Genomic DNA, 24942 nt, shown 5'->3' with positions numbered 1-24942 from the left:
CCAAGCGAGAGGATGCAGAACAGCATCTTCGTCATGACTTACATAATTATTCTATATAAATTCTATTTAGAATAGATTTAATTATAAAGTAGAATAGAAGTTGATAATCATTTTAGTTGTGAAATGCATGATTTTGAAGATAATTTCAGTGTAAGGGTCAATTTTGGTGTTTCCATTTTGTTTTAGAAAATATTGTTAAAAAAACGATTTAAAAACAAAAAACTGATTTAAATCAAATAAATCGGTTTTTTTTAAGAATAAAAAAAAAAAAAAAAAAAATCGCCGACCCTGCTCCCTGAGCTGAGTTACCCTAGTATATGTCCCAATGTCTCCAGTAGTGTCTTTTTTCTCTCGATAGGGTGGGGGGTGAGGTCACGAATAGCCTGGGGCGTTTTGGGGAGTGAAAGTTATATACTGTACGTATGGAGTCACTCCCCACTAACGCCTGGGTTTCCTCCCTATACTTCCCCACATACGGGTACAAAACCAGAAACTTTTGCCCCCGAGAATTCTACTTTCCATCTAAAAGATCTAGCCCTAAAACATGTACATGGGTTCCAACTTCATTTCCAACATTTCAGCGATATTGATTTCATTTTTAAAGAAGAATTCATTAAAAAAACGAGAGATTTGTTTTGAAAAGATGGAAAGAGCTTACTTCCGTGTTTACGTCGCCATCTTGATTTCTTTGTCTTCCGCTTGGCGACAGCACGCAAATCGCTGGATTTGCGTGCTGTCGCCAAGCGGAAGACAAAGAAATCAAGATGGCGACGTAAACACCGAAGTAAGCTCTTTCCATCTTTTCAAAACAAATCTCTCGTTTTTTTAATGAATTCTTCTTTAAAAATGAAATCAATATCGCTGAAATGTTGGAAATGAAGTTGGAACCCATGTACATGTTTTAGGGCTAGATCTTTTAGATGGAAAGTAGAATTCTCGGGGGCAAAAGTTTCTGGTTTTGTACCCGTATGTGGGGAAGTATAGGGAGGAAACCCAGGCGTTAGTGGGGAGTGACTCCATACGTACAGTATATAACTTTCACTCCCCAAAACGCCCCAGGCTAGTCACGAATCCCGAAAACCGGGGGCGTTTCATGAAAGAACTTGTCGGACATTTTATCCGACAAGTACCAGTTTATCCGACAGTTACCATAGGAACAGTGCCTCTCAGCCAATCAGAATCAAGGAAAGATGTCAGATCTGACAACTTTTTGTCGGATGAAAATATTGATGAAACACTCCCCAGATTGATGCTGACCACCACCAGCCAACCATGTAGCCTGTAGGTAATCGCCATCTATTGTCGAAAAAAATGCCTGTACGGTATACAGTATAGTACACAGTGCAGTGGTCCAGCAGGGAATATGCGTCGACAGATCCCTGCTTTTTAGACCCCCACGCTCAACCCGCCAGCCGCCTGACCGGCCGGGGCCAATGCCAATCAAATCCCGATAAGGTACGGTACTGGTCCGAAGCTGAAGTTCACGTCGATGTCTGATGCTGATGTGAAGTGTAAGTTAGTTGAACTTTATTATGCTAAAAGTATTCAAAATTGTATTCCTTTAAATCATTTTGTTTTGCTAAATCATATTATAAGCGAATCATATTGATCTTGAGTGATTATGTGACTAAAAAGTCTAAGAAAAAGCTTAGGCATGTTAGGGAAGTTTAGTCCTTACACTAGCTATATTACATGATTTTTTATTTTTTTTTAAATACAGACAAATTATACATCACTTGAAAGGTTTTTTCAAGACAAATTCAATGGTGAAGACCAAATTACAATTGGAGCACCATAACTGAAGATATGGCCTTTTAAAGGGACGCTATACGCAGAACTTTTCTGCCACCCAAGACAAGTACCCATTGGGTGGCAGATCTACAGGTACTTGTAGATCTAAGAAACTTCCATACTTTTTTTTCATGTAGGTTACTAAGTTAATTTGACTAAAATGCAACACAAGAGGTGATCTTGTAGAGCATGGCTGTGTTACCTTCATATTTTTCTTATTCAAACAGCTTCTATTTGTGAAAATATAGTAAGATAACAAATTAGAATAAGACAAGAGAAATGCATGGAACGCTTTGCGTTGTTAAAAAAAATTAATCAACTCTTGGGGGTCTCATTCCTCAACAGACTTTAATCAGAAAATAAAAATGAATGTCCAACTATACTTCCCGGTATCTGTAAGATTTATATCATTCAAAAGTAGAAAATTAAGTTTTGCAAGTAAATTTTTTCTTTCTTTCTGCTTGTCCATGTTCACTCTGTATTCTGTATAATTACCATGATGTCTCTTTTTGTTTGCAGATCTGAGAATGCGAGATCAGACAGCTGGAGCTGCAACAGTAGCTAGAAATGTACTCCACTGCTTAGAATTATAGAATATATTACATGTAACATTAAATATATTGGAATATATAGTTAAAAAGCAAGTCTCTGACATCTGAATTTCTACTACATTTAAAATCACATTTACAAAATAATCTCCCTCCTAGTAAACATAATAAAACAGGGACCCATTATTGTGTACATCATGTGAATTGATGAGACAGCTTATTGATATGATGACACAAAACAACAGAATATAGATACATGTATAGTCATGTATCTATTCATTTTAATACCAGTACCAGGCAGCAGTCAATGCATGGTCTGCGCCTGCTTTAATTCCCGCCTGTTTTTTTTTTCTTGAAATATTAAGTTGAAATTATCATTAATTTATCATCAATACACATAATTCATGCAGAAATCAAATGCACAACTTATCACCTACAACTAATTTCAATGGGTTTAACAATAACATACATGCATCAAGTACCACACCTACGGACACTACGCCCACTCACTCCTTTCGGTCAGCCATGCCCATGGCACCAAAATCACACTCTAGGCGGCACAACATGGGCTTGCATTCGCCTCTTGCGCAGCTATGCGACACATTCTTATATATCAAAATTAGATTTTCTGATACAAATACACTTCAAAGAATTAATTTATATCTGATATTTGACTGTTCCCTGGGAAATTTTCTGTTTATACAGCTTTGAAGTAAGAAAATAGAAACACGATTTACCGTAAGTGTCCAAAAAACTCCTTTTTGTAACGAAAAACATTGCCGATATTGAACTGAAATCGTCACTAACTTGTAGAAGAAAGTCTGCCGATTTTAATGATACATAACACATGGTTATTTGATGCCCCTAGAGGGTGTCAACAAGTAAAAATAACTTGCAAGATTAACCCGGTTCTGGAGTCATATTTTCCAAAATGGCGACTTCCATTGTGTGACGACGGACAGGTGGTGCTCTCGAAAACGGCCTTAAAAACAACATTTTTGCGATGCAAATGTGAGTAAATTGACTAGAAATAAGAAGTTTAGATATAATAGAAAAAGATCGTAACATTTTATGAAAAAAGGATTTGAAATGTTGATACACTGGCTCAATGAATTTTGCCCATTTTGTGTGTTGGCAGAATAGGAAATGTGTTAAACGCGAACCCGTTGCGATCGCTACTTACACTTACAAGTTACAGACTAAGTTTAGACCAAAAGCGCCTTCAGACTGAACCCAGTCTCTGTATTTTGGTTGTTCCGCTGAACTATGTTGCTCCACTCGATGGGGATGATAGTATTAAATGTCAGAAATTGTTGAATAAATCCCCAGAAACGACCATTATTCCTGTCTAAGGGAAGTTAGGCCCCTAGGGCTACATGTATGCCCCCTAATTAAAAAGCCGCTTAAGTTGGAGTTGGACTCGAGCCGGAGGCTTTTTTAGCCACTTATACCTACAACGAAAAGCCAGTTTTTGTATGGGCAAACACTGTGTTTGTGTTGAACAAGTGCCTGTGTGATATTACTTTCTTTCTTACTTGGTCTTACTTGGATTTACTTGGATGTTGAGACGCAGAGCAATATGCTTATGTGCCCCTTGCCTTGTTGATATTCTGATAATATTTCAAAAGTTTTTAGTGTAGAGTTTAATTTAGGTCTAAATCTGTAGGATGGGGGGGGGGGGGTCGGGTGACAGGTACCCAGTCAAGACTTCATGCAGCCTTGCAGGCTCCACTTCACTACCGCTACACTACGCTCCACCTACCTTAGCCAGGAGGCTTCTTCTAGAGAGTAAAAATCATTTACTATCGTAAGGTTAAGCCAGGTCTTCCTTTCTATACATGTGTGTGTGTGTACCACCAAAACACCTGAAACTTTCGCCCCCGAGATTTCTACTTTCTCTCTAAAAGATCTAGCCCTAAATCATGTACATGGGATACAACTTCATTTCCGACATTTCTACGCTATGGATTTTATTTTTAGACAAGAATTCATCAAAAATATGAGAAAAATATGAAAAGAAGGAAGAGACTTGCCCGATGTTTACGCCGCCATCTTGTTTTCTATTGTTCTTCACCCACGATACTACGGACGCTTGCGTCGCGTAACGTGGGTGAAGATGGTGGGAAAAAATGCACATTTATTGTAAAAAAAAAGAAATCAACAATAAATAAAAGCTTAATTTCTTACTCTTCACCCTTATTTCACTCCGTGTCTATCCTCCGGTCATCCTCAAAATTGGTGATTTTTGCCAGTATCTAATTCCTCACACATATTATACACGGCCGATTTCAAAACATTGCACGCAAGGGTCACAGGCCAAACAGCATGAATATTTATATTATATTGGATGGCTCAGAATGGAATACCAGATATATTCCAAGAGTTTGGATTTTTTTTTCGAAACTCTTGGAATATTTCTGAACATATTGAGAATCCCACCGACTTTGTACAAGTGGCACCGCTTATGGCACCGCCCCTGGTGCTCCGTCTTTAAAGATGTGTAAGTTCCAAGAAGTTCCATTTATCCTAGATCAATGAAACTTTCTAGATTTAGCCAATAGATTCAGCTTTATAATGATGCTATAAAACTTGTTAATAGAGCTAATTTGGTTTAGAGGATATTTAGCAATAATCAACAAATTAACCAAAATATGTAACAGCACCACCCTTTTTGGTGGGCGACCTCATGGCACATGGCCATTTATGAGCAAACCTATGAACATGTATTTAGTGCAGATTTCCTAGATTTACTCACCCTAAACAGTGATTTTAGATTTTTAGTGATAATTTAGTTGGACACATTTATTAAAACTAGAGAAATTCCCATTTTCACACAAGCACCATTCGCTGTGTATAGGCAAATCCAAGTAAAAGTGGACATTTTTCAAAGTCTTATAAACTATTTCAAATCAAGATCAAAATTTTGGATTAAAACTGTTAATACGCAAGATTATGCTAGGATTATACTAGGCCTAGTAGAATCAAAACCGTACAAAAATATGGGAATTTTGTTTTTACTTATTTTTATTTTGACAGCAAACTAGTTTGTTTTATAAAATATTCTGTTGGATATAATCTGAAGGCCGTCATTTTACATCACAAATGGAAACGTACTCTACTTGTACTAAAGTCACAGGAAGGGTTAAAAAATGTCAAATTTGTGGTGCTGGACAAAGTGCAAATTCAAATGTCTGACTTTTATTTCTTCTTATACGCCCATCCTACGTGATGTACATATTATGGTATCACACTCGGTGTCCGTCTGTCTGTTTGTCTGTCTGTCCGTTAACTTTTCCTTGTAAACGCGATAACTTCAGTTTCACTTAATCTAGGCTCATATAATTTGGTGTGTATGATACTAGCATAGATCCCAGGAAGCCTATTGATTTTGAGGTCAAAAGGTCAAAGTTCAAGGTCACAGTGACCTGTTTTCATCTTAGCCTTCTCCAGTCCTTGTAAATGCGATAACTTCATTTTAACTTAACCTACTGTAGGCTCATATAATTTAGTGTGTATGATGCTAGCATAGATCCCAGCAATTCTATTGATTTTGAGGTCAGAAAGTCAAAGGTGAAGTCGCCACCTTCCACTTTCCTTGCTTGACCAATAACTCCATTTTCCACGTTACAGGGGGCGTATTATGTGCTCGCCTTAGCGACACTCTTGTTTGTAAAAATACATGTAAATCTCTGATTTATCAGACCTGATAGCTGTTCACCTTTATTGTACATGTACATTATCTATTGTTTGATTTCATATTCAAATGACTTATTTTGTTGTAATTTATCAATTTCTGACTTGCAGACGTACATGCACCTTGCCACCTTTATTGTAGGATTCACAACACTGGTATTATGAGATTCCTATAGACATGGAAGGCACAGCCTTTGATGATGACAGGCCAATCTATGTGGGTCAAGTTCCGCCTGAATTAGACACTGCCGACCAGCCTTGCACTCCCTCAGACATTCAAGTACCAGTTGAAAACATTCACGGATATCATGTTGAAGATGCAAGTGAAACAGGACAAGTTCCGCCTGAATTTGACAATGCTGCCAAGCCCTGTACTCTCACAGACATCCAAGTACCAGTTGAAAAACCTGATGGATATCATGTTGAAGATGCGAGTGAAACAGAACATAAGAGAGAAGAAGAAATATCACTTCCTATTGCCAATTTAATGAGCTGTGAGAAGCAGTCGGACGACCAACACTCTGTGGATGCTCATCAGAATATGGATAGCTCCCAAGGGTTGGTGAGGGGTGTGACAGACAATGAGCTCTGGGACACTGAATCAATAGATTTTACCTTAGATTCTAGTTGTGCCTGGGTGGATGAATGCAGTGATGATGATTTTGACCAAGAGATTCGTGTTGGACATGAATTGAAGAGTCTTGATTCTTCTCCCCAAATTGCAGACCTAAAATCAAAATGTGAGTTGGCTGTAGAATGTGAAGATAGTTCGTTAGGAGAGTCCGGCAAAGCGGAGTGCATTCCGGAAGTGACCACAGCTAAGAGAAAGTTGGACAGTGTATCCTCTTCAGTAACAAGTGTAACTGAGCATTTGTCAAGGTATGGAGCAGTGCCGGGTGATGATTTGGAGAGAACTTGTGATGCTCATGCCAAAACGTCTTGTGAATTGAGAGATTTAAATTTTGAAAACAATGAAGCTTTCACTAAACTTGAACACCAAAGACTGTCTGAATCAGAGATCACTTATGATCATAATGTTTCTGAAGATGGAAAAACAGAATGCCAAAGCATGGATGCATCCGAGGGTGAGGATTTGGAGAGAACTTGTGATGCTTTTGCCAAGACAGCTTTTGGATTGAGAGATTTAAATGTTGAAAAAAATGAAGCTTTCACTAACCTTGGACACCAAAGACTGTCTGAATCAGAGATCCCTAATGATCATAATGTTTCTGAAAAAGGGAAAACAGAGCGCCAAATCATTGATGCATCCGAGGGTAATGATAATTCGCTTAAAACCAGAAGAAAAACAAGGAGGAAAAAGAATGGATACATGATTATTCGTAAATCTACACGTAAGTCTAAAACACCTTCAAAGTCGGTTGCACGTTGCAAGGATTCAAAGACAATGTGTGAAGATGTAGAATGGGACAAAGAAGAAAATTCTTTGTCTACATCAAAGCAAGCTTCACTCGAAAGTAGGACAAAAATTGATTGTGATAGAGATGAGGGAAGCATCCAGCATGAAATGAATTGTTTTGAATGTGAAGAGGTAGGGATAGGTCCAGTACATCGAAAGGAAAGAAGGCCAGCTTTGATGAATGAAGATGGCCACGGTGAAAATTTGTATGGAAATGCTGTTCCTGAAATAGACGATAAAGATTGTGAACCAGTTAGTAGTCAAATATATATCGGTGCTCCCATATTTCCTTTGTTGGATGCTACAGGTAGATGCAACGAATCTATTTATCAGAATGTGGAAGATATTTCAGAAGCAGGGGAAGGAGATCAGTTGAATGTTGACGATACTCTCAGGGAGAGAATAGACTTGGCAATCCCTGTACTTAAAGGAAGTCATGAGCGGGAGAAGTTGACGGCTAAAGAAGATCAATTCAAAGAAACCGACATGAATGAACCTTGTGTTGAAGCGAACTCTCCTTGTCATGATGTTCTTAAAATGTCAAAGAGGCAGAGAAGAAGTCCAAGATCCTCACAGAAACAGAATGAAATAATACTGCTAAGCAATGAGCAGGGTGAAAGTGACAATTTGAGGGAAGAGAAGGCCTTGATAAGAACACAGAGAGGAAGTAGGAGGGTGTGTAAACGACCCAGAAAGCAGAGGCAGTTTGAGACTGCTAAAGATGTGATTGATAAACGGGACAAACCATCCTCTAATGCTTCAGTGGAAACCTCCCCAGAGACAGTCCCTGAGTTGGTGCCTGAAAAGAAAGAAGTGCCTGAAAGTAATGAAAATGTAGACGGACCAACACCTCCGGAGAAGAGACCTATCTACAGAGCTCGGCGGCGTAGAGCCAACAGCAAAAAATCTGCCAGTGATATGATCAGAGACCTGACTGCCGCTTCTGAATCTGCTTTGAAAAGAGTCTCTGAGTCCACCTCACCACCATCTCCCAAGGAGAATCAAGAATCCGTCCAGGCTGATCAGATGGTTGGGTCTAAGAAGAGGAGGGGTAGGCCACCCAAGGCTAGACCGACTAGGAAGAGGAAGTTCCAGGAGTGCTCCCTAGAATGTGATGATGATCCTGTGAAGACATCAGATGAACCAAATCAGAGCAGAGGTGAGTTTAGACTTTATCCAGTTAATTATCTACATGTACACTACATGTGCATATTTTCTTCAGACCCATTGAATAAATTGTTTTTTTACAAATGCACTATGAGCAGAAAGATGGAAATTATCAAATTTTCTTTTTTTCCTTGATGACTATGCACATGTAAAGTACAATGTACAAGAATGTACAGTATTGGGGGGTTCTGAACTGTACTTTGATTCAAAAGTAATATACCCCCAACCAACTCCCCTCCCTCCCTCCTTCCCCTTCCCCTTCCCCCAATTCTCTCAGTGACTTGTTCATTCCCTGGTGGTGTTTCATAAAGCTGTTCATAAAGTTATGGCTGACTCATTCACAACTGGGAAACTGTTCTAAAATGTTAAGTCTGGTACATTGCAGAAGTCACCAGGCATCTTGTGAAACAGCTCACAAGCTAATACAGCATGGCATTTGATTTCTTGTACAGATTATGTGTCATGTCAGTAAGATCTTGTTGTTGGGATTATTTTTGTCAGAGCACCTTTCTTGGACAGTAACAGCAAGTCCAAAAAGGGAAGCATTTCATCATGATAGTCGATTGTTGGATATCGTACAAAGTCTGTTTTATTCATCAGTTACCATAGTAGCAGTCAGACCCCTGTGCTTCTCTGCCAATCAAAGCCAAAGAATGTTGTATGGGCTGACAAACTGTCAGACAACAAATAATGATGATACACATTTAAAAGTCCACCCCAGAAAAATGTTGATTTGAAAAATAGAGAAAACTCAAACATGCATAATGCTGAAAATTTCATCAAAATTGGATGTAAAATAAGAATGTCATTATTGTTTTGCTTATTTTTCATGAAAAAGTTAAACTACATGTAGATGCACAACTCAGTGACATGCAAATGTAAGAGTCAATGATGTCCATCACTCACTACTTCTTTTGTTTTTTATTGTTTGAATCATACAATATTTCAATTTTTACCAATTTGACATTAAGGACCAACTTAACTGAACCATAAAATGTTATAACAGTAGAAATACTACATGTTCAGAGAGGAATAAAATTTTGTTTCACAGGAAAATGAGGAGAAAATTAGAATATTTCATATTTCATGTAAAAAATGAAATAAAAAAGAAATAGTGAGTGATGTCATCAGTCCTTTCATTTGCATACTGACCAGGATGTGCATATAACTGTTTTGTGAAATTATTGTGAAACTTTAAACTGTTATAAATTTCTGATTTTACATCAGATTTTGATGAAATTTTCAGTGTTATGCTTGTTCGATTTTTCTCTTTTTATTAAAATCAACTTGTTGTTTGGGTTGACTTGATTGGGCACATTTTAGTAGAATAGTCTTCAGTCCTACCTGTAGCTCCTCCATCTACACTCTACAGAAATTGCTCACAGAATTTTTTTTTAATTTGTTTCATTTTTTTCCCTGGAGTATATGTACAGATATCTTGCTATATTTTGTATTCTGTTATTTGAATGTTCCAATTATTCACATTTTTAGTCCAGGTGGCAAACTATCCAAATATACTCATACATACAGTATGTACCATGTGCTGAAAGTTACATACATTGAACCCCACCAGAAAATGAACATATTTCAAGTGTTTAAAGTTCTACCATGTCTTAGATACTGGTATTTAATTGTGAAATCTGGTGATAACATATTACATTCAATAAAGTTTTTTTCTCTCTGGGCTCGTCAAACATTGTAGTGTTGTCAACACACAGTGCATTTTCTGATGGGCTTCACTATTATTTTTTTTAGCACCACTGTAATGTACAGGTTATGTGCAAGACTTTAAATGTTATCAGATTCAATTTTGAATTAATATATTTAATGTGTGGCAGGTATCCCGATAATGTATATGTAGCTCAGCGGATATCAAGAATTATTTCATTGTCTACATAACAGACACAAAAAGAAAGAAATACAATTAGAAAGAAAACAGGAAACAAATCCTTGATTCTTGATAACACAGGAAACCAAGAATGAGCTTACCTGAAGGTTTGTGTATTTGTTTGGCAATGTGAAATATTGTCAAATTTGATGAATGAACATCCCAGGATGGTTGATATGTATCCATGATGTGTTTCCTTGTTTTATTCATTTTTTCTTGAATGATGCACATTGAAGCGCCAAATAATGATAATTATCAAACACTTTTCTGCAGGCTTTAATACAGTGTATGCAGTATCTACAATGTAGGTTTGGGTTTGTATGCTCTTCAGTGCACATGTATGTGCCAATATTTGAATTATCTTTGAGCTGCTTTGTGAAACTGAAAGTTGGACAGTTAGTGTACCATTAGACTTCAAGTACTTTTGTTAATAATCATATTTATCTTTTCTTTCTATTCAGACTCAAACCCAGGGCAGAATATAGACATGATCAGGTAGGAATTTAATCCAGCCTTTAAAAACTCTTGATATCATGGAAAAATTAAAGGGAACGTTGGATTCTGAGAAATAGGAGATACAGAGTTAAGAGCTTCAGTTCATAATGCCATGTATGACCAAAAAACATAGTCAAACAGAATTCAATACAAATGATATTCCTTCATTGTGAAAGAAAGGAAAAGCTCTTAGAATGAATAGACTAGATTTGTACATGTACATGTTTGAGGTCCCAAATGTTTCTGTGTACAGTTTCCAAATAGATGAATTGCTTCAATCTCAGATTTAGCATTTGTGTTTGTAACTAGGGTGGTTCAAATAATTAATAATTGTAGAGGCCTACATGCATTATCTCTTCAGGCTTATTGAAAATAAGGCTACTCCTTTTAGAAAGGGAGCTTAGTGCATGACTGCATGTCACAATATTACAGTATGTATTGAAGGTAATACCCTACAACCATTACATGTATATCACCGGGCAAACATGCCAGTATTATTGGACTTTCTTATTTGTTCAATATACACATAAATCAAATCATGAGATAGAAATTAACAAGAATTCTAGAAACAACTTGTTGCAGAATTGTCATTCTACTAAAACTGAACTTTAATCTTTGGATTTTTCTTGCATGGAGGATTTGATATTTTGTCCTCTTGAACTTAGAACTCAATAATGACATTCACAGTATGGATTATGATTTCAAGATGATAAAACTGGATTAAACATTTCCATTATATCAAAGTTCCTCATTCTATTTGCATTGATTCTTGGAAATGCTTATGTAGATTTTGATATTGAATTGGAGTGCTAAAAAAAGATGTACATGTACATTAACCTCAACTTTGATCCTTTTATCAGTACAAAGTAACCATAATTTCTTTTTTTGTACACTGCCTTAACAACATTATGCCTCCAAATCACCATATTTTTTTTACCAATTTATTTCAATTGAAGTTACTGTTAATACTCAGAATACGCAAACTCCCACCCCCCTCACCCCCAAGGCCACCATACAGTGACAAGAAATATCGTCTCTTTGAGCAAATGGTGTTTATAGACAGGTTCTGGTAATACAGTTAAACCTATACATAGAGAACACCGAAGGAGCACTATTTACAAACATTGTACAGTTTTTGTCAGCAGGTGGTCGTTATACACAAAACCTACCACTGAATTGTTTATGTTTGATGTTTTCTCAGACAGGAGTATGCATCCCATGATGAGGACAGTGGAGTCGATGATGATGAACTCATTAATCCGGTACTTACACCAGACTCCAAAACCAAAGGTAAACTGGACCCAATTCAACTTATTTTAAGCCTTATAAATGAATGAATGGTCATCTTTCATTGATGCATTATTAAGTGAACCATGCGGTCCGGGGTTCAAATCCCACAGCACTCCCATCCTTTGGTAAGGCATTTATTTACATATGCCGTTCTCGACCCAGGTGCAGTAAATGGGTACCTGGAAGGAAGAAATTCCTTGAATGCTTGAGCAGCTAGGCAGCCCACCTACAGCTGGGGTAATAATATAGTGTTAATACCTTGGTCACATTTGTTCTACGGCGGCCATACGGCGAGCCGAAAACAGCCGTTTTAACATTTTTTTTAACCAACTACACATAAATGGTTTGAATAAAAATGAATAAAACGACTGTTTTCGACTCGCCGTACGGCCGCCGTAGAGCAAATGTGACCAAGGTACAAGTAGTTTGAATAGTTTTTGGAACTGGATTGGCTACCCTGGATAAATTTGAGGGTATTATTATCTTTTGTTTCTCTCTTTTTAAAGTTAATGCATAATATAATGAAGATTAAAAAGGAATCATCATTCCTTATTTCAGTTAGCATTTTCTTATGATTGGGCACTGACTCTTGCTCCACAAGATGACACTTCCTCTGTCCACTTGTTTGTCTTGAGCATCCTCCTTGTTCAGACCAACCCTATTGCTTCATTTTCCTTCTTCACCATATCTTTTTGTCAGTTCTTTGGTCTTCCCCTTCCTGTTCTTCTTTATTCCATCCTTCTGGGAATGTGTTTGATGATAGAAAATTATCAATCGGTTATTTTCATGTTTTCATTTCATTCATTTTTAAAGATATTAATGGATTTGTTCCCACATGTACATAACCCCAGGGGAGGGGGGGCATTAGTTTATAGACCAAATGGACCAAACTGATAGTATACCAAATGGATGAATCCATTTGGTACATAACATACATGTATCTGAAAGATACCAACCGCTTGTAGACGAGTAAAGTGAATATTGACTGAATAGTAGTATATACTTATGTACTTCGTTATCTCCAATATTTCAGTTTGGCTACATTTGCAATGTTTTCAAGATTGATTGTATCAAACCCTTTGTGATCGTGATGTTTGATGAGATTGAGAATTTTCTATATTTTCTCCCTTCCTATTTCTAGACCTTCCACCTGCCTTCAGCATTAGTGATGTAGTCTGGGCCCAGGATCCAAAAGACAAGCTAAGATGGCCTTCAGTTGTAAGTAGAAAGAGAAAACACTTGATTTATATCACTGAAGACCAGGGCCCTGTCTTACAAAGAGCTATGATTGATTCAGTCAATCACAACTATGGATGGCCAGCAACATCAACATCTATTATGCATGTTTGTTCAAAATATTTTCTAGTTACATGTATGATGTATATTCATGCATTCACAGAGCTGCCAAGTAGTACGGATTTTCAGTATTTAGTACTGAAAAATGAGAAGAATACTCAATGGTTTCATGCAAAATACTGATTTCTCAAGTTTCAGTTTTATGAGTCGTCGTACATGTATGGTATTTCTTTAAAAATACTGATTTCCTCGGCAACATACTGATTTTCAGCTTTAAAAATATTGAAATGTTCTTGCTCAGGTTGGCAGCTATGCATTCATTGTTTTCTTGAAAATTCAGTATGCTTCTTTTTGTTTACAACTGAGGACATTGTGCAAATTTCCTGTATAAAAAATTAAGACACTGATGGTATCAATCGTAACTCTTTGTAAGATGGGGCCCTGGTGTGGTATCTCAAAACTATTTTTAAAAATTGAGGACAGCTCAGAATTATATGTAGGTGTATTTTGGAAATTCAGAAATGGTGGCAACCTCATGAAGTCTGAAAACTGTCTCTTTATATTTCTAGAGATCTCTTCCGAAGCAAAGAAAAGAAGGCTGCTACTTCCATCATAAATCTGAAAATCAACCTTTTTTTGAACCGTCCTCAAACTTTTAAATTTTGAGTTGCAGTGGTTTTAACAAAGAATTTATTCATTGCAACAATCTGGTAATGCAAAGTGGGTATGATATGCATGTATACATGTTCTCATTAGACCTTGGAACAAACCTCAGCACTATGAAGCTGGAATTCTGAACTTCTACAGATTACCTTTATGTGTATTAGTTTTGGTAAATCTCTCCCCATTCCATTGAAAATAAAATATAATGAATAAGAATGTCACTATTCAAATTCATCATTACATTCTGTGAATGTGTTTACCCTAAAACAGTTATTATGTGAAGGATATGAAATAGTTAAATGTGTTAAATGTGAGGATTTTTGCAATTTACTTGAAAATATCCTACTTTTTATCAATTTTATGTTTAAAAGTATGGAATGGACTTAAATTTTGGAATAATCTTTGTAGCTTTCTTATATCCAATCACTACATGTACATGTATATAAAAGGTAGTGTAAAAAGTGAGAGTTTTCATGGAAAGTTGTGGATGCAGTTCACATTAAACATCAAATACAAATGGCATTCTTTGTATATGTTTATTGTTTCTCATGGCAGGTAATTGAAGTAGCTGGAGAGAATTTGTCGAGACGAGTCTACACTGTCTTCAAGACTCACCAAACGAAAGAACAGTACTTTCAAGCGTAAGTATCATCAGTTTCGCACAGCCAATCCAATCTCCAGTTTCATATTTATTGCAAGGTATAAAAACTATAGGAAACATTTGTTTGATTTGCTGTTTGTTGTTGATATGCAATTGAAACTGTGGCAATTGATTAATAAGTGTTGTGAAGCTAGAGCAGGATATGTGTTTTGTTTTGTTTTTAGAGACTTTGAATAAATGAATTTAAGATTAAGTTGAAAGTCTTGAATATCATCGTGTGTGTGTGTGTATATGAAAATATGTTTGGTTTGAAGAGCTTTTGAGCAGATTTGACAACTTAAAGGTGTACTAGCAGGGGTTGAGTCGAGGCCGGTAATTCAAAGTCACAAGGTTGCTGGAGAAAACCTTCTCCCATAGACTTCATACATGTGACCCGGGCCGAGGCCGAAGCCAAGGCTGGAAATATGTGGCCTCGAGACCAGCCTTGACTCCATGCCTGGGTACATGTACTAGAATGTGATATAAACTGAATATTAACCAGAGCTGAATTTAACAAGCAAAACACTGACGATTTCATCTTAATCAGATTAAAAATTGAAGTTGGAGAATTTTCAATAAAGACTTTTTTTATTATTTGGTCAAAATGTTCAACCGTAGACTGAAAACCTATCTTTTCAACTAATCCCCTTACATCATATTTTCCCTTTTTCTTAATATGTTTACAAGCATTTTATAAGCTCTAAATTACAGCACAGTTAAATATATGCACATATAGTTCAAATGTCATTTAGGGTCAATGAACTTTGGGCATGTTGGGGGTATTTGTTGATTTCCATCATAACTTGAAATGTTTGTGAATCTGGTTCCTGAAACTTGGACATTTAAGTAATCAAGTATGACTGAACACCCTGCCTGAGTTTCAGGTCAATGAACTTAGATTATGTTGGGAATCAAAACAAAATCTTAACTAAGGTTAGGTTTTTTAGATATCATAACTGAGAGTACAGTATATGGATCTAGTTCATGAAAATTGGACATAAGGTTAATCAAGCATCAGTGATCCTAAGTGAGTTTCAGGTCACATGACTAAGGTCAATGAAGTTTGGCCATGTTTAGGGATATTTGCTGAATTGCCATCACATCTTTGAAAGTTTATGGATCTAGTTCATGAATTGGTGGACATAAGGGTAATCAAGTATCACTAATTGTCTTGAACAAGTCTTTGGTCACACGATCAAGGTCAAATGTCATTTAGGGTCAGTGATCTAGTATTTTATCATCATATGAATGGTGTTTTTTGTGAATGATTATTCTATAGTCATTTTCAAAGTCAGCACTGCTGCTATATTGAATTGTGAACTGCAGGTGAGACTGCCAGAGGTGCTCCACTTGTTTATTTTGTTCTCTTTAATTTACAGAAAATCTTCCCGATACCTGAAGCCTTATAACTGTAGAGAAAAAGAAGAATACCTAGTGAGTATAAATATATCATTGTGTCACTTACTATGAAAAGTCAGATAATCAACTTTTTATGCATAGTTATTGCACATCTGGCCAGATTGTCCATTCATCACAATTATAAAGTCAATGCCAACTAGCTCCCTTTTTAAGCTAGACCCAGTATGGTTACATTTCATAAGGGAAGAATTTCAGTGCAGTGGTTCAGACTTAGTCCTTGTAATCAGCAAGCCATGTGTTCAAATCCCACTGCAGCATGAGCAGCCTATAAGATGTCAATCTACACTTTGCCATTCCTACTTTATAATATGATATTATGTCATGGCACCCTCTCGGAATCAAAATTTACTGTATAACTATCTCTAAATACCTTGTAACATGAATTGTTTTCACAGGAAAAGGGGAAAGGGGTAACTGATTTCCACACAGCCGTCCAGATAGCGAATGACTTTATCATGAAAATAGGTGAGTTTATGGTATGTCTTTTAATCCTCCAATTGGTCTTGCATTGATTTGGATGTGCCTCCTCTTAGAAAAGTTCTGGTAACAAGATTTTTATTGGGGGGGCAGGCAAAAAATTTTATTCGAATTTTTTTTTTTGCTACTTTTCAGGGTAAATTGCCAACTCGTCCACTCACCAAATTGTCTCCTTTCTTTTAGTCTAATGCCGTTCCGTTCAACATTTCGTAATATCGATTTCGTTTTCATTCACTTTGTACAATTAACACGTAGTCCAATTAGACCAAATGGTATATGGACTAAATGGCTATTGGACCAACTGGTTATTAGATGAAATGGTGAGTAGACAAATTGGCAATTAGACCATGTAGTTATTGAACGAACTGATGGTAGACGGAATGATAGTAGACAAGTTGGCAATTGGACGAAGTGGTAGTAAACCCTTTTCACAACCTTCTGTGTAGCATTAGATTTATAAGCTTTAACACTGCAATGAATGGGGAGTTTGTAGGGCTTTTTTTTTTATTTGCTCTTATGAGCATTTTGAGGGCAAAATCACACTGAGCCCCCATGAAATGCTTTCTCGGGGGGGGGGGGGGGGATGTCCTTCCATTCTAAACGTTCATTTGTTCAAAATGTAATACATGTATATGAACATATTGCACTTAAACTGAAAATTCCAAAATGAAGCATAGGTCCAAAAATCAACTGCAAGTCCTTTGATTAAACACAGATTTGTTGAGGTTATTGAATTCAGGGACTTATTGGTTTGCAATTGTATGTCATTTTCTTGCAAAGCCCTATAGTTTGAATAATTGGCTGAGTGGGTGAGGAGAAACTATTTGTTAAGGACCAGAGCATAACTGTACATAGCATGCATAACTTCTCTTCCAAAGTCAATTTTTTGTCTCCCTAAATTGAGAAGATTTGTGCTGTCTCAAAAGATAGACATATGCTGATTGACCTGACTTTATCTCATTCTACAGGTCTTGGAAAAGTGAATTCCCATGAAGACTTCTTCAAACCTAGTGAAGGTGTGTACATGTATTTCCTCTTAATTCATAATATAAAGAGAAACAAAAACAAACAAGGGCGCACATAGTTACACTGTACCAAGCATGCATATAGCATTTCCATTCATTTGGATGCAGGTAAAGGAGCACTGTCAAGTAAATGTGTAGCTCATGGGCGCAGCTGCAGTGACTGGGAATTGAACCCTAGACTTTCATGTGACTTGTCAGATGCCTTGGACCGCTCAACCATAGCAACTCCACATTTACATGTATGAATAGGGCCATCGTTCTAAAATAATCTGTTCTTAGTCCCGGTTCACTATCACCCCGGCTTTAGCCTGAGCTGCCATTTCCAGTGCTGAGCATTCAAGGAATGAATCTTGCTGGGTACCCATTCATCGCTGTGGGTACATTTCTTGCTGAAGGAAACACTGCCATGGCTGAGATTTGAACCAAGGACCATCTGATTGAAAGGCGAGAGTCAAAATCACTAGACCACAATGCCCCCACACTCTTGCTTTTGAGTGTTCTCTCTTCCTTTCATCTCAAAACAATTACATTAGCTGTATACTGTCTTTTCTCATTTTAATGATTAACTTGATATTGTTTTTATCACTTTTTTATTTGTTATTGTAATAATTGGTACTATATTTCTTTGATGTTTTAATTAGATTATTTGTTCCATTGCCTCTTTATCGTAACAGTCATGAGAAAGAAATGCCTCAAAACGATTGAAAATATTGATCGAAATGCACCAAAGATGTACATGTATATGCTGTGAGAATCAGGACAATGATAAGAAATTAGCTCGAGTCTGCCGAGATTCACACAGACAAATGAATGGATGGGGCTATGTACAATCTGAGACTAGCCTGCATTGCATCTTAATTACAGTCATATTCTTCCTGAATCAAACATGAATAGATCTTGAAAGCTCATATTATATTCCTCTTAATTTCTCACCCAGCAGGGAGTTTTACTTTCCTTTCTTTTAAGAAGCATAGTTTCATACTGCCCAGGATGTCACCAGCTTTCAAGTGCCTTTGAGCATACTCTCAATGGCAAGGCCCAATGCAATTAATAAGATCACTAGCATTACAATGGTGAACTTTGTGTGAAATGGAAACCAAGTGATAATTAATCCATTGTGTGAAAATGGTGTGAACTGGAGCAATAAAATTGTAGTAAAAATGTGAGGTCTTTGGTTTCCTGTTTCCTAAAATGCTAATTCTGCGTTCTTTTATATTTCTAAACCACATGTTCTGTTTTCTTCATTGACAAACGTGTACAAAATGGACGATAAGGCAATTGTTAATAGTGATTAATCTTAGAAAATCGGAAGTTCCATTTACAATATGCTCTGAGGTATATTGGTGTTTTATTTGAATGAATGAATGAAATTTTGATTGAAATTGAATTAAAATGATATGATAAATATTGTCAGTTATTTTCCTCTGCAAATTGTAAAGTACAAAACAAAACAAATCTGTTATCTGGAAATCTAGAAATTAGTTAAACCCAATATGTTCCAGTAATCTCCTGATCCCATATATGCTATCCCAGAATGCAGGACAGTGAGAAATAATAATAATAATAACGGTTATTTATATGCGCTACACACAAAAAGTATCACAGCGCTTATAATTGTCTGAAATAAAATATAAATATGAATGTTAAGTAACAAAAAGTATAGAATTATATACATTAAATTGCATCAACTATTGGTGTTCTCAACTGCGCCAGATGAGGCCTGGTGGCCTCTTGCTTGCTGCTTCGTTCACCAACAATTTAAGGGACAAGCCCGGTCAGCACATCATTCACAAGAAGCTCTAGTATAGCACTTGAGGCCACCAGGCCCCAGATGGGTTAGCCAAGTCAAACCAAACAGTGATAGCAAAAATCATCAAAACAAATACATACTAAATAAATCAAAATAGAAAGCTAGATATTTGGAAAAAGATATGACTTGAGTTGTCGTTTGAAAGATGATATGGTCGGTGTTCGGATGGAAGAGGGGAGTGTATTCCAAAGTCTAGATCCAGCTATACTAAAACGTTTTTCTGCTATGGAGAGGTTTGTTCTCGGAATAACAAGTTTGGTGGTATCATTCAGAAACACTTTATAAAGCCTAATGTCGTCCTGCTAATTTGTTATTTTTCTGAAGCAAACTACTCAGGATGGCAAAAGTAAAAATGTATAAAACTTGCACTGTTGTGCTTTGTAACTTTTTACTTTATAATCTGTCAGTTTCACTTTTTGTTTTGTTCTCTTTCTCTAACAGCATACCCTGATTCTCCGCCCCCATCGCCTTGTGATTTATCCCCTTCATCCCCCCTCCTCAGGGTCGGTCACAACATCCAAGAAGATTCCTTAAACTACTCAAGGACCAGCCATTGTACCATTGATGATATCGACGATGACAAGGATGAGGAGGAGCAGAGCCTGAAAGATAGATTGAGCATTGATAGGAACATCTTCCACAGAGACCCCAAAGAAATGACTAAATTGTAAGTTGGTCATCATCATCAACAACAACAACATCATCATCATCATTATAGTTGTCCTCTTCATCAACATCATGAAAGAGGAAGATTCTGCTGATTTGAATAATGTGTAGGGATAACATCATCGTGTCGTGGGGTCAGGTGTCATGGGTAATTTACATAAATAGCGTCATGTAAAATCTAGCATCTCACGTACATGACGTAGCAAATAGGGTGGGGCAGGAATGTGTAGTCTATACACTAGTCACTTTATTACACATGCAAACTCTTGGGTTATAATAGTATTAGTTTCTATTCAAACTGTTTCTGAGATTGTTACCACAACAGAACTGTGAATTTTCTATCCATCTATAGGAAAAGGAAGTGGCAACGTAAAGAGAAACGTCTTCTATCACTCATGAGAAGTCAAGAAGCAATGGTAGGTAAAATTACATAAATGATGAACAATTAGAATTGAGAAAAAAAGGGTTTGATATTGAAAATTATGTGATTGACTTACAGTAGACTCTGCTAAAGTCGGCCTTTCATAAGTTTGATAATTACCTAACTCCAAGCATTATTTCAGACCAGAATTTGCAAAACATGTACATGCAGTAATAATATCTTCTTAGTATAGGCAGAGGAATGCTCATGAAGTAAGGGAGTGTTGCAAGAAAATATTTACTATGCAATCTTACAATTGAAACAAATTAGTAGGTTGTAAAAAAAGTGAAATAAAAGATATTCTTAAAACCGTAAACACACCTGCAAATTTTCTTTTTTTTTGGCAAAGCCTCTTTTCTATAGGGCACATTTTTATATATTACTGCACACAGTTGGAAACATTAAAAATGGGCACAAACAATATCTGATGCCAACAGGGGGCAATAGGACATACCAAGCAATGGCATTTGGTGGCCTTGGATTAATTGGTGGTGGTAAAAATAAAAATTGAAGAAAGTGATTTTGATGGCATCCACTTCCTGCTGCTACCATGCTTGTATTACACACTCTTTGTCTCACATGACCGAAGTATGGGAGAGACCTAGTAATCACTTTTTCCGTTGGTCTGTTTGAAAATGTTAAAATTTTTGTTCAACTTGATCTCATGTCTTTATTCTTGCATCCATTATGTCCATACTTGTTACATATTATCCTTAGGTAATATCTTGTGTGACCAGGCGAGAATGTTGGGGTCTGAGATCACCTAGGGGTCAAAAGGTCAAATAATATGAGGTCATGTTAATATTTTTTTTAAGTTCTCGTTCAAATTACTCTCATTTCTTTAAATCTGCACCAATTGTGTTTAGACTTGGTAGAAATGATCTTGTGGTAATACCACATATGTGTTCTTAAGAATGATATGTGGTCAAAGGTCATCTAGGGGTCAAAAGATCATATCACATAATTTATTGATTGCAAAATTAGGTGAGACTCGTGGTCTGTGAACCACCTTGTCTAATGAGCGGACAATGCATTGCGTGGAAAAAGTCAGAGGCCTTTAAGACAAAGCTTAGCAATGATCGTAGAACATTTTTCTATGATTAATTGCATTGAGTACGATGTACAATCAATCATGAAAATCAAGCATATGGATTAATCACTAATCTTCTTGGTACGGGACCCTGGTTTATAAATAATGCCATGCTTGGTCTCTCAATTTCTCAGCAATTGCAAATTTCTTACCATAATCATTTGGCACCATTCTCAATTTATACATGCACCAAATTGGGTGGTCATTTATTGAATTCTGTTCAAGCTCATTTCTAGATTGTTACCCCGACTGTCCTTTTATATTTCACCATAGGAATACTTGGTCAGTATCCAACGTGGAAAAGTGGCAAGTCTGAGACACCAATGGTTTTTATCCAATAAACCCATTGATAAAGGAAGACTGCTACGGGGGTCCTTTGGAGCACTCATCAGTGAGGAGAAGGTAAGATAATACACCCATTTCCCCCAAGGGAGCATTTCAAGAAAATATTTCTTGGATGTTTATCCGACAAGTCCTGTTTTTTGCGAAAGTAACCATAGCAACTGTGCTTCTCAGCCAATCAAAATCAAGGGAAGTTCTCAGATCTGACAACTTGTCAGGCAAAAAATGTTGATGCCATTTCTTCTTTGATCTGATCTCTAAGTCTCTGTCACATCGTTCTGTGCAGCCTTGTGGAAGAGTTGTGGACAATCACCTGCAGCTCGCCCATAACAAAGATTTGAGCATGTTCAAAACTTTTCTGTGGGCAAATCAGACTTGAATGTGCTCCTGCAGGCAAGTGCGTGCAAGATACGTGCGAGATACTGTCTATGTGAATGACCTGCTTGTAATCAGAATAGTCTCCTGCAAGTCACATGTAAGGTTGTTTGCATAGAATGATGTGACAGAGCCTTTAGTCTGCATTCATGTTGATATTGAGGAGAGGGGAATTCCCCATGCCTCTGACTTAACAACTGTGGACAGTCCCCATTCTGAGGAAAGAACACAACGCACCAACACACACCAATCACCAATAATGACCATGTGTTCCTATATTTTTTAAAGTATATCTATATGGTAGTGTTGAAATGTTTACAATGTTGAAAAAGTATATATTTTGTGTTTTTTTATAGACTTGCAATTTTTAGAGGTATGCCTCTGATAGAGAATGGCCTTTAATTACTGGGTTTGCTGCTCAATACAATGTTAATCTAAATACACTACTCCTGTCTTTTGTGTTGTCTTACTCTGCTTATCTTGTTATTCCCAAATCTGTACAGGCATGGGGTACAGGCTTTTTAGGGCATGATGAATTTGAGTAGTGACATTCACTTTCGGGGGATTTACCAAATAAAATAAAGGCTTTAACATCGCTTTAAAGTACATGTGTCTCTTTGTTTTCTTATTTAGCGACATGAAATTATGAAGCACTTGAAGGATGTACTTACCATTGAGGAATCTCTTAAGTCTAGTCATCAGTACATCATGGATGTTGCTCTTCCTGAGGTAATATTTAAAATCATTCCATGAATTTTTTTGATTCATTTTGTACTCGACCATGCATTTATTCGTTTGTTCAATTCAATACCTTTTATTCAAATTGTCACTCATTTTCAAATTGTGTTTCATGTTTGATAGTCAATGACTGTAAAAGTAACATTTTGAGAATTTTTCAGATCATTTGTTAAATGTTATAGACAATTTTGTGGATAAAAAGCATTAGTTATTCCCAAGAAAATGAGAAGAGAGGAGTTGTGGCTCAGTGGATTAGTCTCTGAAACTTGAACCACAAGGTCTGGGGTTCACATCCCACTGCAGCACTTATGTCCTTTATATCTACATTGCCACTCACCACCCAGGTGTACATGTAGTAAATGGGTACCTGGTAGGAAGGAATTCCTTGAATACTTGATTGCCTGATCAGGGTACCTGTGCATTGTATTACAGCACTAAAAAAATGTTGCATATTATCATTATCATTATTGAGAATATATATATTTTATTATTCTTCAAAATCTTGTGTCTTATTTATGTTTTGTCTCAGGCTCTTAATTTTGCCTACCAGAAGGTTAATAAGGTTGGAGAAGAAGAAGCCGAAGTACTCGTTCATACGGATGGTCTACAGGTTGCAAGAGATCTGGACATTGGGTGATCATAATGTGTATTTGTTTGTACTTAAGGACATTTGCTCACCATAGCAGTACCAATTGGTCAAGGTGTGGTCGTAGCAAATGCTGACCACTGAAATATATTAGAGGAGAATCTCACTTAGCAGCTTTGAAAGTTTCAAAAAGATATCTGTTTGTACTCTGATTTTCTGAAAAAATATTATGGCATATGATGCAAGTATTACAGCCTACACGTGTATAAAGTATTGAAGATCAAAGTTACCTATTTTGATTTTTCATATTTACCGGTAATGCAAAATATCATTTGTGAAAAAAAGAGGTTGCATCAGATTGCATAGTGAGCAGCAAGTTTAAGCCTTCTCTCAGATAAAGCTTTCCCTTAATTCATGGGTAGATGTGTATCCAGGCAAAAAATATATGATTATTGATTTTCAGGGGCTAATTTTCACAAACCATCTGCATAAATTTGCAACATCTAATAAGCTTTAACATTGTAATGAATAGGGATTTTCCAGGGCTTTAAAAAAAATTCAGTTGTATAAATTTGCAACATTGAATAAGCTTTAACATTGTAATAAATAGGGATTTTCTGGGGCATTAGAAAAAAAAATCAGGGCTCTTTTGAGCATTTCAGAGTTGACATCACCTCAAGCCCCTGTGTAATTTTTCCCCCTGGATTTATCTCACAAGAGGTATATCCTTAAAGTTTAAGTCCACCCCATGAAAATGTTGATTTGAATCAATAGAGAAAAATGAAACAAGCATAATGCTGAAAATTTCATCAAAATCGGATGTAAAATAAGAAAGTTATGACATTTTACAGTTTCACTGATTTTTTACAAAACAGTTATATGCAAAACTTGGTACAATGCAAATGAGAGAGTAGATGATGTCCATCACTCAGTATTTCTTTTGTTTTTATTGTTTGAATTATACAATATTTCAATTTTTACCAATTTGACATTTAGGACCAACTTAAATGAACCACATAACGTTAAACAATATTAATTCCACATGTTCAGGAAGGAACAAAACAACTCGATTTCACATGACAATGGGGAGAAAATCAGAATATTT

General features: G+C 36.5%; 1 protein-coding gene across 1 annotated transcript; it reads left to right on the top strand.

The window, feature by feature from the left end:
* The first annotated feature begins 1260 nt into the window (after nucleotides 1-1260).
* LOC121415405 (titin homolog) lies at nucleotides 1261-24641 on the top strand. Its single transcript, XM_041608604.1, has 14 exons — nucleotides 1261-1511; nucleotides 6144-8608; nucleotides 10966-10999; nucleotides 12201-12289; nucleotides 13431-13507; nucleotides 14804-14889; nucleotides 16268-16322; nucleotides 16703-16772; nucleotides 17753-17800; nucleotides 20061-20286; nucleotides 20638-20701; nucleotides 22070-22198; nucleotides 23147-23242; nucleotides 23781-24641. Exons 2-14 carry the CDS (start codon nucleotides 6211-6213, stop codon nucleotides 23886-23888), a joined length of 3480 nt encoding a protein of 1159 aa, XP_041464538.1. The 5' UTR covers nucleotides 1261-1511; nucleotides 6144-6210; the 3' UTR covers nucleotides 23889-24641.
* Nucleotides 24642-24942: the final 301 nt, after the last annotated feature.

This window comes from Lytechinus variegatus, chromosome 5 (assembly GCF_018143015.1).
Source record: "Lytechinus variegatus isolate NC3 chromosome 5, Lvar_3.0, whole genome shotgun sequence".
Lineage (NCBI taxonomy): Eukaryota > Metazoa > Echinodermata > Echinoidea > Temnopleuroida > Toxopneustidae > Lytechinus > Lytechinus variegatus.
This window is presented reverse-complemented; position numbering and strand designations above follow the sequence as displayed.